Source organism: Castanea sativa, chromosome 7, assembly GCF_040712315.1.
Source record: "Castanea sativa cultivar Marrone di Chiusa Pesio chromosome 7, ASM4071231v1".
Taxonomy (NCBI): Eukaryota; Viridiplantae; Streptophyta; class Magnoliopsida; order Fagales; family Fagaceae; genus Castanea; species Castanea sativa.
Genome location: NC_134019.1, coordinates 40,071,052 through 40,082,614, shown reverse-complemented (window position 1 = coordinate 40,082,614; position 11,563 = coordinate 40,071,052). Strand labels below are relative to the sequence as shown.

The window sequence follows — 11,563 nt, the reverse complement described above, 5'->3', positions numbered from 1 at the left end:
ATTCTATGTGTGTGTTTGGCTCCAAATTAAAAAACCAGCTTGTTTTACTATTCAATTTATTTTTGCTAATATTCATGGGTTCTATAATACTATTTCAGCTAATTTTTACTTTTATCTATAGTAATTTTAGTAAAAAAAATTCAGTATCAGCAAAATAAGCGAATTCCAAACAAACCGTACACTTGGCTCAAAGCTTAGTAGCACAAACCCCAAACCCTAGGGTCAATTTTTGGCTATAAATACCCCAATTTTTGGCTGCGGAAGGAGATTCAACCGAGATCAGTCAAGAAATCACAGTTCAGTGTAAACGATGTGAGATATGGATATTTACCATGACCCTTTCTCCTCCTTAATCTCTTGTTGTTTATTGTTTCCTATAATTTAACAAGCTCTTCACATGGCACGCATTATAATATGTTGATTAATTCATGCCTTAAATTTCATTTCCTTGACTAGTCAACAACTTGTGCATTGCTCTAGGAAGTTTAATAAAATATGTTTTTATCTAAAAATATAATTTTTTCTCTCTTTTATTTTGTATGTGAATATATGAATCTTGATAATTATGATAGTTATTAATAAATATTTATAATTTACGATAATTATAAAACTTGATATAACACGCAAGGAGGGATAGGCACAACGGGACAAGCATACACATACACAAATGATGGCTTTTTGAAAGAGGCACTACCATGCTTGCATGACTAAAAAGAAGCCATGCATGAAACAAAGCATGCAGAAGACAAGAAATAAAATCAAAACTTGATTTCATTGAGAATGTATCAAATAATTACAATGGAGAATCTATATATTGCAAGAGTACAGAGAGAGTACCATTATAAATTATTACAACAGCCAGATGAATTTGAACATCCATGAAAGTCTCATGGTAACAATGTAACAAAAAACCAATCCACACGCGTCTAACTTCTACAGGTAATAAATAATGATCTACCTTACCCCCAATCCCCCCTCCCCCCTCTCTCTCTCTCTCTCTGCTTTTTCATTCCCATCATATCTCTACTTTAAAAGCTTTATTGGAGCAATAAATTATAAATTTTCCATACTAACCTTCATCACACAATACAACATTGTTTCCACTTACATTTGGGACAAATACTGCTGTGGCCTAAGGATGAGAAGGAAAAGGTGGCAAGGGAGGGAATTTTTTAAACTTGGGATGTGGGAAATACTTTGGATGCAACTTGGGAATGGGTGGCCATGGCTTCTTAAAAAATGGAGGAACCTTTGGGAACGGAGGAAGAGGTTTATGGAATATTGGTGGTTTTGGTTTGAAGATTGGAATGGGAGGCAGAAATGGCTTTTTGAAGATAGGGACTGGTGGTGGAAGTGGCTTCTTGAATATAGGAATTGGTGGAGGAAGTGGTTTTTTGTAGATAGGTAAAGGTGGTGGAAGTGGCTTCTTGTATATAGGAATTGGTGGAGGAAGTGGTTTTTCATATATAGGTACAGGTGGTGGAAGCGGCTTCTTGTATATAGGAACTGGTGGAGGAAGTGGTTTTTCATATATAGGTACAGGTGGTGGAAGAGGCTTTTTGTATATAGGAACTGGTGGAGGAATTGGTTTTTCATATATAGGTACGGGTGGTGGAAGTGGCTTCTTGTATATCGGAACTGGTGGAGGAAGTGGTTTCTTGTATATAGGTACAGGTGGTGGAAGTGGCTTTTTGTATATAGGAATTGGTGGAGGAAGTGGTTTCTTGTATATAGGTATAGGCGGTGGAAGTGGCTTTTTGTATATAGGAACTGGTGGTGGAAATGGTTTTTTGTAAACTGGAATAGGTGGAGGACATGGCTTTTTAGGAAGAGGTGGAAGTGGCTCCTTGAATTTTGGAATTGGAGGTGGAAGTGGCTTCTTGTAGATAGGAATTGGTGGTGGAAGTGGTTTTTTGTAAACTGGAATAGGTGGAGGACATGGCTTTTTAGGAAGAGGTGGAAGTGGCACCTTGAATTTTGGAATTGGAGGTGGAAGTGGCTTTTTGTAGATAGGAACTGGTGGAGGAAGTGGCTTCTTGTAGATAGGTACTGGCGGAGGAAGAGGATTTTTGTCTATGGGAGGGAAGACCTTTGGTGGTAGTGGTGGAAAGACCTTTGGAGGGAAACTGGGTATTGGCGGAGGAAGAGGCTTCTTGTAGATAGGAATTGGAGGAGGGAGGGGCTTCTTATATATGGGAGGGAAGACCTTTGGTGGTAATGGAGGAAAGACCTTAGGAGGGAAGCCGGTTATGGGCGGAGGAAGAGGCTTCTTATATATGGGAGGAAAGACCTTTGGTGGTAGTGGTGGAAAGACTTTAGGAGGAAAGCCAGGTATTGGTGGAGGAAGAGGCTTCTTATATATGGGAGGAAAGACCTTTGGTGGTAGTGGTGGAAAGACTTTAGGAGGAAAGCCAGGTATTGGTGGAGGAAGAGGCTTCTTAAATATGGGAGGAAAGACCTTTGGTGCTAGTGGTGGAAATACCTTAGGAGGGAAGGGAAATGTATGACCAAAATTCTTTAAATATGGATGGTGGAACTTAGGAAGGGAAGGCAACTTAGGCAAAGGTGGCAATTTAGGTAGTGGTGGGTACTTATAGTGAGGCCACAAGAAAGCCGAAGTGCATGTCACAGGGGAGAACTTGAGTTTACCAGCCAACCCAAACGTGTATTTTCCTTTGGCTTTAGACTTGAATACTACTTTTGAAGACTCTAGGCCATTATGTGCAGGGCATGGTGCAGCTGATGCACTGTGAAGCTGTGCATAGCACTCTTCATTTAGTTTTCCATCTTTTACAATCTTATGATGAACAGACACTTTGAACTTTCCTTCTTTATCGAGTTTCCCTACCCCTCTTGTCTTGAAGTGTCCATTTTCTGGCTTGCAATCAATTGTTACTCGAAGCCCTGCACCATGATACACAAAATTATTGTTACTTGTTTTCAATATTGTTTGTATATGGCGTCATTAATCATATGCAAGAAAAAAGTCAGTAATTTGATTGAGACAAAACACAAGAAAGTAAGAATAACAGACAGTATCAGATCTGACTGGATAATAGCCACCCTGAATCCGACCAGCTGGTGCTATTTGACTCCTATGTCAGGTAGTTTCTATTTTTACCATTTTTAAGTATTTTTTTTGAATGTAGATTAAAACTTAAGTATAATTTTTTACTTGACATACCTTAGGTTCCTCAATTATATTTAATCACGTGGTAGCATCAACCAATGAATCACATGAATGAATTTAATTATCATTGAAAAAGATAAAAACAATATTTTTGATGTGTCACACCAAAGGAAATGTCCATATAACTTTTACCCTAAACAGAATATGGGACCAAGATTAGCAAACAGTGGCATTTCAAGTCAAAGCATGCCAACATTGCACTTTTACAAGGCAAACTTGACATTGACATTTAAAAGAACAATGCACCCATCAGGAGTAGAATAAAAAAGAAACAATGCATTGACCATGAACAATTCAGTATTTATGATGGTTCCAAAAAAGAAAACCATACCTGTAAAGGCTTGTTTAGTCTTAATGTTACTCTGCTCACAGTCTGCACATTCTCCTAGCCCAACTACCTCAACTGTCTTATGATCACCATAGCAGAAACTTGCTGTAAAAAGCAAGGTGGCCCAGAAGCACAAAGGAAGAATCCGCATTGGGAAACCACTCCTTTGGCTCCCAATGATTATGAAGCAAGGAGCAGAAGTGTTAAAAACTGAAGAAAGTAGCATATGAGCAAAGAAGCTATATGCTTCTATGGTTTGAGTGATAAGAGTTCCAAAAGCCTTATTATATAGTGATATTGAAGTAAGGGTATGATCATATGAAAGGCTCACCGACACCAACTTTAAAGCCTCACATGAGGCTAAGGACCCTATTGAAATTAATTATAGTTTTCAATATGAGAAAGACAGTCACGATGCACACTTGCCTTTGTCACCTAAGGCCATTATCTTTCATTAAATGAGCTCTCAACTACACAACTTATATCTTTCTGTGTTCTCTTTATCTCTCTAAACCTACTAACCAGCTCTCATAAATACTATGCTTTTTACAAAAACACAGGTTGGATTACCGTAAAGTTTTTCATTATTTTGCAAAATAGGCAAATGGCACTGCATTATTTGATTTTTTTAAGACCGTGCAGTTAGAGAGGCTATCAAAAATAGAAGGCACATTAAAGACATTGAGATTATTGAAGTACACAACAACTTCACGTGGATCACCTACATTTATCAACCAATTTTGTTACAAAGTCCACCACATTTTAAATTTTTACACACTTGTAGAAGGACAATATACATTACAGATAATCATGCTTTCGCTGTCTTTATTCTAAAGCAATTATGAGGCATATAAAGGGCTATGGTGGTTCTGAAATACCAAGTGAATAAATGGTCTGGGCCATGTCCTAAGCTGATTAATGTTCTAGGGCGTCACTTATTTTATTTGACCTTCACTTTTGAACCTAACCTCATGGTACTGGCTGCTAAGTGCTAACAGTTCAAGGCTGCTAAGTGCTAATTAGCAAGAGGCATTGAAAAGATTTTTGCTTTTCAAAAACTTTAGTACGTACCTATATACTATGCATCTCTTTCTTATATGTACTGATTTCCATTCAATTGTTTCTCTTTTTTTTCACCCAAAAATATTCACAGGTCTGTGTCACAAGTTAAAAGAAGCTTTTCTAATCACGAGAAAAGATCTATATTATACCATTTGGTATTTGGCACAAGCATACTGCATCTGGGGCATTTGAAATGAGTAATTATGCTCATTATTCTTGGGTAGATGTGAAATATGATATATATATATATATATATATATATATATATCTATATATACACACTTTTTTCTTGCTTAAAAAAAGATCCTTGAAATTTGGGATAAGTTTGATTTTGGTCCTTGAAATTCCGAAAAGATGAATAGTTTCATCTTTGAAATTTGTGGTAAATTTGATTCTTTTTTTTTTTGTTTTTTGTTTTTTGGAGCTTGGTAAATTTGACTTTTGATTCCTTTAATATGAGATTGGTACAATTTCGGTTACTTAAATATAGGGTTGGTCTGAGTTTGATCACTTAAATATTAGGCTGGTTCAATTTGGTTGTTTCACATGGGTGTCTTAGCATCCCAAACCTCATAAAACTGAGAGACTAAAATGGAACTGACCTCATATTTGAGAGAAAAAATACAATTTACTCTAAAAATATATGATATCTTAATGTAGTAAACATATTTTAGAATGATCATGTGCCCTTCATTTGACAATCATTAAGAAGTTTGTTACAACGGTATAATATAATTAGACACTGGTTTTTAAATCATCAAAAATGGCATGAGGAAACACCAAACTTGTGGAGAAGCTTACTCTGGTAGATGCATTGCTTAGAGGCTGTTTGGCATCATCTTCAGCTTTTAGCTTTTGGTTTTTAGTTTAAAATCTCACTTTAATCCCTTTTTTTTTTCTTCACTTTTTCCCACATTTTCCAAGGTACAATTGTATTTTAGCATTTTTTCAGCAAAAAACTAGATAAGCTTTTCTTAATCTTAGAATCCGTTTAAGAACAACTTATTTAGTTGAAATTGAAAACTTTTTGCTGAAAGTATTGTTGATAAAGCTAAAAAGTAGTTAAAATAGTACAGTACGGGACTCATGAATATTATCAAAAAGTGCAATGGACGCATAAATAGTAGCAAAAATAAATTAAATAGTAGAAAAAATAAGATAAATAGTAAAGAAAGTTGGCTTTTTAAGACAATGCCAAACGCAACCTTAAATGGGTTTTTCTAGCCTTTTCCACAAACCAGTCTCCAACAGCTGTTACCTACAATGTTGACTGAAAATCACTTGATAGAAGCCTGAAAAGGTTCAACATACAAATCTGTCGGCTTACACAATTGCAGTAACAAAAAGAATCCACAAATTCCCAATGCTTTGATTCACGGGATGCACATTGTGACCATGATGTTTGATGCATACTACACTAAATGGAAGGACCATTTTGGCGGTGTAGCTTGACTGATTATAATAGCTATGCTCACATGACATGCCTACCACCAGGGCAGAGCTAGGAATTTTGTTTTGGGGGCCAAGTTGCAATTCTAATATATTTATTAAGACAATCCCCACATACACATACACATACACACACTTTTTTATTATACACACACTTTTTTACTATTTTTATAGTGAAATTCTTAAAAAATTTCATTTTTCGATACAAATTATCAAATTTTATACTAAAGAAAGTAAAAAAATATTTCAATTAAACTAATGAAATTTTAAAAAACATGAATGATCAAAAACTTGGAAAAATAAGTTAGGCTTCAAACAAATTTGAAGCTATCTTGCTCTAACTCATTATGTAGTAACTAAAGGGACAGTTCATGTGTAGTTTTAGTAACATTATTTTTTTAATGAGTCAATGACTTGTTAATTGTTACATAACTAATTGAAAAAGATGTAGATTCAAATATGTTTTGTGTCAAACTTTATCAAATATTTAACAGATATAAGAACATATTTTACAATAAAAAATAAAATTGTGAAAAATAATGTTATGTCTCTATAATTATTAGACAAATTTTTTTTATAAGAGCATCATTGGACTCAATCAAATATTGGGGGGCAACTCTTATTTTTGTAGACTAAATTTTGAAAATATAAAAATAATTATATATATATTTTAGAAATTTTGGGGGGGCCACCCTTACACATAGCTACGCCCCAGCCTACCACTTTGTAAAAGTGAACTAAGTTTAGTCTTTCTTATTTTCATAACCAATACTTAACCAATACTCAACAGCATGGTGCAGGTTCCTTGTTCTATTGACTGTCAGTAGTAAGTTGTCCAAACATAGTGTAAGATCCTTCTACACTCTAAATCTAGACCTTTTTTTTTTTTTTTTTTTTTCAACTTCTGATGTATAGTTGATAGGATTTATTAAAGATATTAGTCTAGGTTTGATGTACTACATCTAAGGTTGGTCTATGGTTAACATTGGTTTTCTATGGTAGATGAAAGTTCAAAAAAATGTAGTCAGATACTTGAATATATTTGAATACCTTTGTTTTTCAATAAAAAATAAAAAATAAAAAATTTGTGACCTCCAAAGGTTTTTTTTTACTGTTGATGAAAGCTATCAAGCTGAATCAAATCACTGATTTACATCACATTAATTTTTTTCTATTCTCTTCTCTCTCTCTCTCTCTCTCATATTGTAGCTCTCTACATGAAAGCAACAGAAAAAGGTGCATCATCAATTATATCAAGGAAGGTTTTTGGAAACAAAATTAGGTTTAGAAATAAAGGGGGGAAAAAAAGAAGAAGTGATGAAGCCAAAAAAATCACCAGCAAGCTGCAAGTACTCCCAAACTGAGACAACACCTGCAAAAAGAAAAGAGAAGACCTAACAGAGAGTACCGGTGTGGTGCCGGCCAAAAACCCTCCGAAGGTCAAGTTAGAGTCTTTTTTACAACCCTAGAGTGCTAGAGTCGGGTTAATTATGCGTCATTTATATTATATTCATTTTTGGCTTTGTTTTCAGGCCATGTTGATGATGAAGGGGTTGATGGGTCGTTGTCTGAATCATGAAACAACTTTGGACCGTCTTAGGAAGAAGAATAAGCTGATGGAGGACGAGCTTCATGATCTGAAGGCTTGGAAGATCAATATGGAGAGAAAACTCACCTGTTCGGAGCAGGTCAGAGGAGAGCTAGAGAAGCATACGGAGCAGCTGACACAAATTCTTAAGGATAAAGAAAAGGAGGTGACAGATGCCAGGAATCGGATTCGTGATGCTAAAGAAGAGGCGATCCGGGAGTATCGTGACTCCGACCTTCTTTTAGCAGAGCTTGGGAGCTCCTTTGCTGACGGATTCGATGATGCCCTCCGTCAGGTCAAGGCCTCATATCCTGATCTGGTCGTGTCCCATGTCTCCATAGACGCCCAAGGACAGACACTGGCTCACTCCGTCCATTTAGAGAGTACAGAAGATGTGTTTGCCGTCACTGCTCCTCTTGTGGACGAAGGCCATACTCTTGCTCAAGATCAGCTTAACGATAACCAGAAACTTGAAAGCCCTCCCCCCGAGCATCATCAGTAGTAGTTTTTTTTTTTTTTTTTGAGTGTTAAGGACAAAATTTATCCGTCATAATTTGTTTGTGGACATAATTCTTTTTGTAGGATTTAAATAGCTTATTTCGCTTGTTTTTATCCGTCGTGCATTTTTTAAATTTATTGCTCGTACAATAGATAATCTAATCATGTCGCAGGAGTCCGTCCCATTGTGAATTATATGCGATTAAGACATTTTTTACCTGTGATGTCTATCCTCCTTGAATTATCTGTCTAATATGTGGACTTTGGACATTTTTATCCTTATTAGATTATCCGTCCACTATGTGGACTTATATTTTTCATCCTTGTAGGATGATCCGTCCACTATGTGGACTTAGCAGATCTTTATCCTTATCGGATTATCCGTCCACCATGTGGACACATTTTTCCATCCTTGTAGGATGATCCGTCCACTATGTGGACTTGGTAGATGTTTATCCTTATCGGATTATCCGTCCATCATGTGGACTTATATTTTTCCATCTTGTAGGATGATCCGTCCACTTTAGCAGATTTTTATCCTTATCGGATTATCCGTCCACCATGTGGACATATTTTTCCATCCTTGTAGGATGATCCGTCCACTATGTGGACTTGGCAGATGTTTATCCTTATCGGATTATCCGTCCATCATGTGGACCTATATTTTTCATCCTTGCAGGATGACCCGTCCACTATGTGGACTTAGTAAATTTTTATCCTTATTGGATTATCCGTCCACTATGTGGACCTATATTTTTTTATTTTTGTAGGATGATTCGTCCACTATGTGGCCTTAGTAAATTTTTATCCTTATTGGATTATCCGTCCACTATGTGGACCTATATTTTTCATCCTTGTAGGATGATCTGTCCACTATGTGGACTTAGTAGATTTTGAGCAAAACGTATTCCATATGCTCTGAATAAACTCCTCATTATAATGGATTGCTAGAACATTGTTCATAAAAATGAAAAACGCCATTCGGTTCTAAAAGTGCTGGTAAGAAATAAAAACTAAAAGATAAACTGGAAATAAGGTAAATGATGATGTTGTCTTTGTCCTTCGTTTACTGGTAGTATTTCTTCAGGTGTTCCGTGTTCCATGGGTGACTCAGCTTTTTTCCGTCTAGTATCTCCAAGTAGTACGTTCCCTTCCTATGCCATGAAATGATGCTGTATGGTCCCTCCCAGTTAGGACCCAGTTTCCCTTGGGAGGCATCCTTTGCAGCGTCGAGCACTTTTCTTAAGACTAGATCTCCCACTTGGAAATCCCTGTGCCTAACCCTGGAGTTGTAATGTTTTGCCATCAGATCTTGATATCGTGCTAATCTCTGTGCAGCTGTAGCCCTGACTTCGTCCACAAGGTCGAGCTGTAAACGCAAAGCTTCGTTATTCTTGCTCTCGTCGTAGTTCTCCACACGGTAGCTTGTTAACCCTACCTCTGCCGGTATAAGAGCCTCACTGCCGTATGCCAAACGAAACGGTGTTTCTCCTCTCGGTGTTCTCGCCGTTGTCCTGTACGCCCATAAGACACTTGGTAATTCTTTCGGCCATAGGCCCTTTGCCCCCTCGAGCCGAGTCTTGATCATCTTAAGCAAGGACCGATTCGTGACTTCAACCTGTCCGTTGGCCTGAGGGTGAGCGGGTGACGAGTAGTGATTCTTGATCCCAAGCTGGGAACAAAAGTCTCTGAATGTGTCGTCGTCGAATTGTTTCCCGTTGTCCGAAACGAGCACCCTCAGAATTCCATACCTGCAAATAATACTTCTCCATACAAAACTACAGATGTTCTTCTCTGTGATAGTAGCCAGAGCCTCTGCTTCCACCCATTTGGTGAAGTAGTCAATACCAACCACCAAGAACTTTAGTTGCCTCACCGCTGTTGGGAACGGACCCATGATGTCTATCTCCCATTGTGCAAACGGCCATGGGGCCGTCATAGGGGTGAGTTCTTCCGTTGGCTGCCTTATGAAATTGCCAAATCGTTGGCACTTGTTGCAAGCTCTAGCATATGTGTGGGCATCCTTCTGCATTGTTGGCCAGTAGTATCCTACTCGGAGTAGCTTGTGCACTAAAGACCTTGATCCAGAATGGTTTCCACAAACTCCTTCATGGACCTCTCTCATTACGTAGTCTGCTTCTTTGCGGCCGAGGCATCTTAGATATGGTCGGGAGAATCCTCTTTTGTATAGGACGTCTTTAATCAAAACGAACCAGGCAGCTTTAACTTTCAACTTCCTTGCGTCCTCTTTGTTGTCGGGTAGCTTACCTTCCTTAAGGTAGGCCACTATTGGAGCCGTCCAACAACACTCATTGCTTACTTCTTGCATGCTAATGTCATCTAATAATGATGAGAGCCGGACGAAGGACAATATCTGTTTTGGGATGATCATGGGTTCGGCCGAAGCTGTCTTTGCGAGTCAGTCGGCTTCTTGGTTCTCCTTCCTTGGGATTTGAATCATCTTGAATTGGAGGTTATTCGTTCGACCCTTCACTTCTTCAAGATACCTTTTCATCCTTTCATTCTTGCAGTCATAGCTCCCATTAACCTGACTGGCCACGATTTGAGAATCGGAGTAAACTACCATACTCTCAGCTCCTGCCTCTATCGCAAGGTCCAGTCCTGCTACCAAGGCCTCGTATTCCGCCTCGTTGTTGGTAGTAGCGAAGTCCAGGCGGATCATGCATTCGATCTTGTCTCCTTCCGGGGTGTGGAGTACAACTTCAACACCTCCAGCATGCTTATTGGAAGATCCGTCTGTATGAACTCTCCATATAGGTGTCTCTTCTGCCCTTTGATCCTTTCTGGTAGTGAATTCAGCGATGAAGTCTGCCAATATTTGTCCTTTCACTGCTGCCCGTGGTTGATATCGGATATAGAACTCACTCAGCTCGATTGCCCATAGCGCCATCCGTCCAGCAGCTTCGGGACTACTCATTGCTCTTCGTAAGGGTTTATTTGTCAGGATATTTATGGTATGCGCTTGAAAGTATGGTTTAAGATTCCGAGCTGCGGTTACCAGAGCAAATGCGAGTTTTTCCATCTAGAGGTATCTTTCTTTTGCTCCTCTCAGTGCCCGGCTGGTAAAGTACACGGGCTTTTGTACCTTTCCTTCTTCCCTAATGAGAGCTGCGCTGATCGCGGCTGAGGAGATGGCAAGGTATAGGAACAATTCTTCTCCTGGAATAGATGGGCTGAGTAATGAAGGAGAGGAGAGGTAGACCTTTAATTCAAATGCTTTTTGGCACTCGTCGGTCCATTCAAAGGATCTCTTCAGCGTGCAGAAGAATGGGAGGCATTTATCCATCGCTCTTGATACGAATCTGTTCAAGGTTGCTATCTTCCCAATCAAGCTTTGTACGAATCTGTGCGAAAGAATGGGAGGCATTTGTCCTTCGCTATTAATAACTGATGGTACACTCCTCTCTTCGCCTCAGGCTTATAAGTG

At 38.3% G+C, this 11,563-nt stretch overlaps 2 protein-coding genes across 2 annotated transcripts; both read right to left on the bottom strand.

Annotated features, from left to right (window-relative positions):
* Nucleotides 1-753: 753 nt before the first annotated feature.
* LOC142643746 (uncharacterized) lies at nucleotides 754-3,782 on the bottom strand. Its single transcript, XM_075818460.1, has 2 exons — nucleotides 3,522-3,782; nucleotides 754-2,904 (listed from the first exon to the last, which is right to left on the bottom strand). The coding sequence occupies exons 1-2, from the start codon at nucleotides 3,742-3,744 to the stop codon at nucleotides 1,133-1,135; spliced, it is 1,995 nt and encodes a 664-aa protein (XP_075674575.1). The 5' UTR covers nucleotides 3,745-3,782; the 3' UTR covers nucleotides 754-1,132.
* A 5,399-nt stretch (nucleotides 3,783-9,181) lies between these two features.
* Nucleotides 9,182-11,158, bottom strand: LOC142644453 (uncharacterized). Its single transcript, XM_075819064.1, has 2 exons — nucleotides 10,664-11,158; nucleotides 9,182-9,745 (listed from the first exon to the last, which is right to left on the bottom strand). The coding sequence occupies exons 1-2, from the start codon at nucleotides 11,156-11,158 to the stop codon at nucleotides 9,182-9,184; spliced, it is 1,059 nt and encodes a 352-aa protein (XP_075675179.1).
* Nucleotides 11,159-11,563: the final 405 nt, after the last annotated feature.

Coding starts and splice junctions, on each gene's coding strand:
- LOC142643746 (XM_075818460.1), bottom strand. CDS start 3,744: ATGCTACTTTCTTCAGTTTTTAACACTTCTGCTCCTTGCTTCATAATC. Junction 2,905..3,521: donor GACTAAACAAGCCTTTACAG/GTATGGTTTTCT, acceptor ATCATGGTGCAG/GGCTTCGAGTAACAATTGAT.
- LOC142644453 (XM_075819064.1), bottom strand. CDS start 11,158: ATGGAAAAACTCGCATTTGCTCTGGTAACCGCAGCTCGGAATCTTAAA. Junction 9,746..10,663: donor CTCAAATCGTGGCCAGTCAG/GTTAATGGGAGC, acceptor GCTCACCCTCAG/GCCAACGGACAGGTTGAAGT.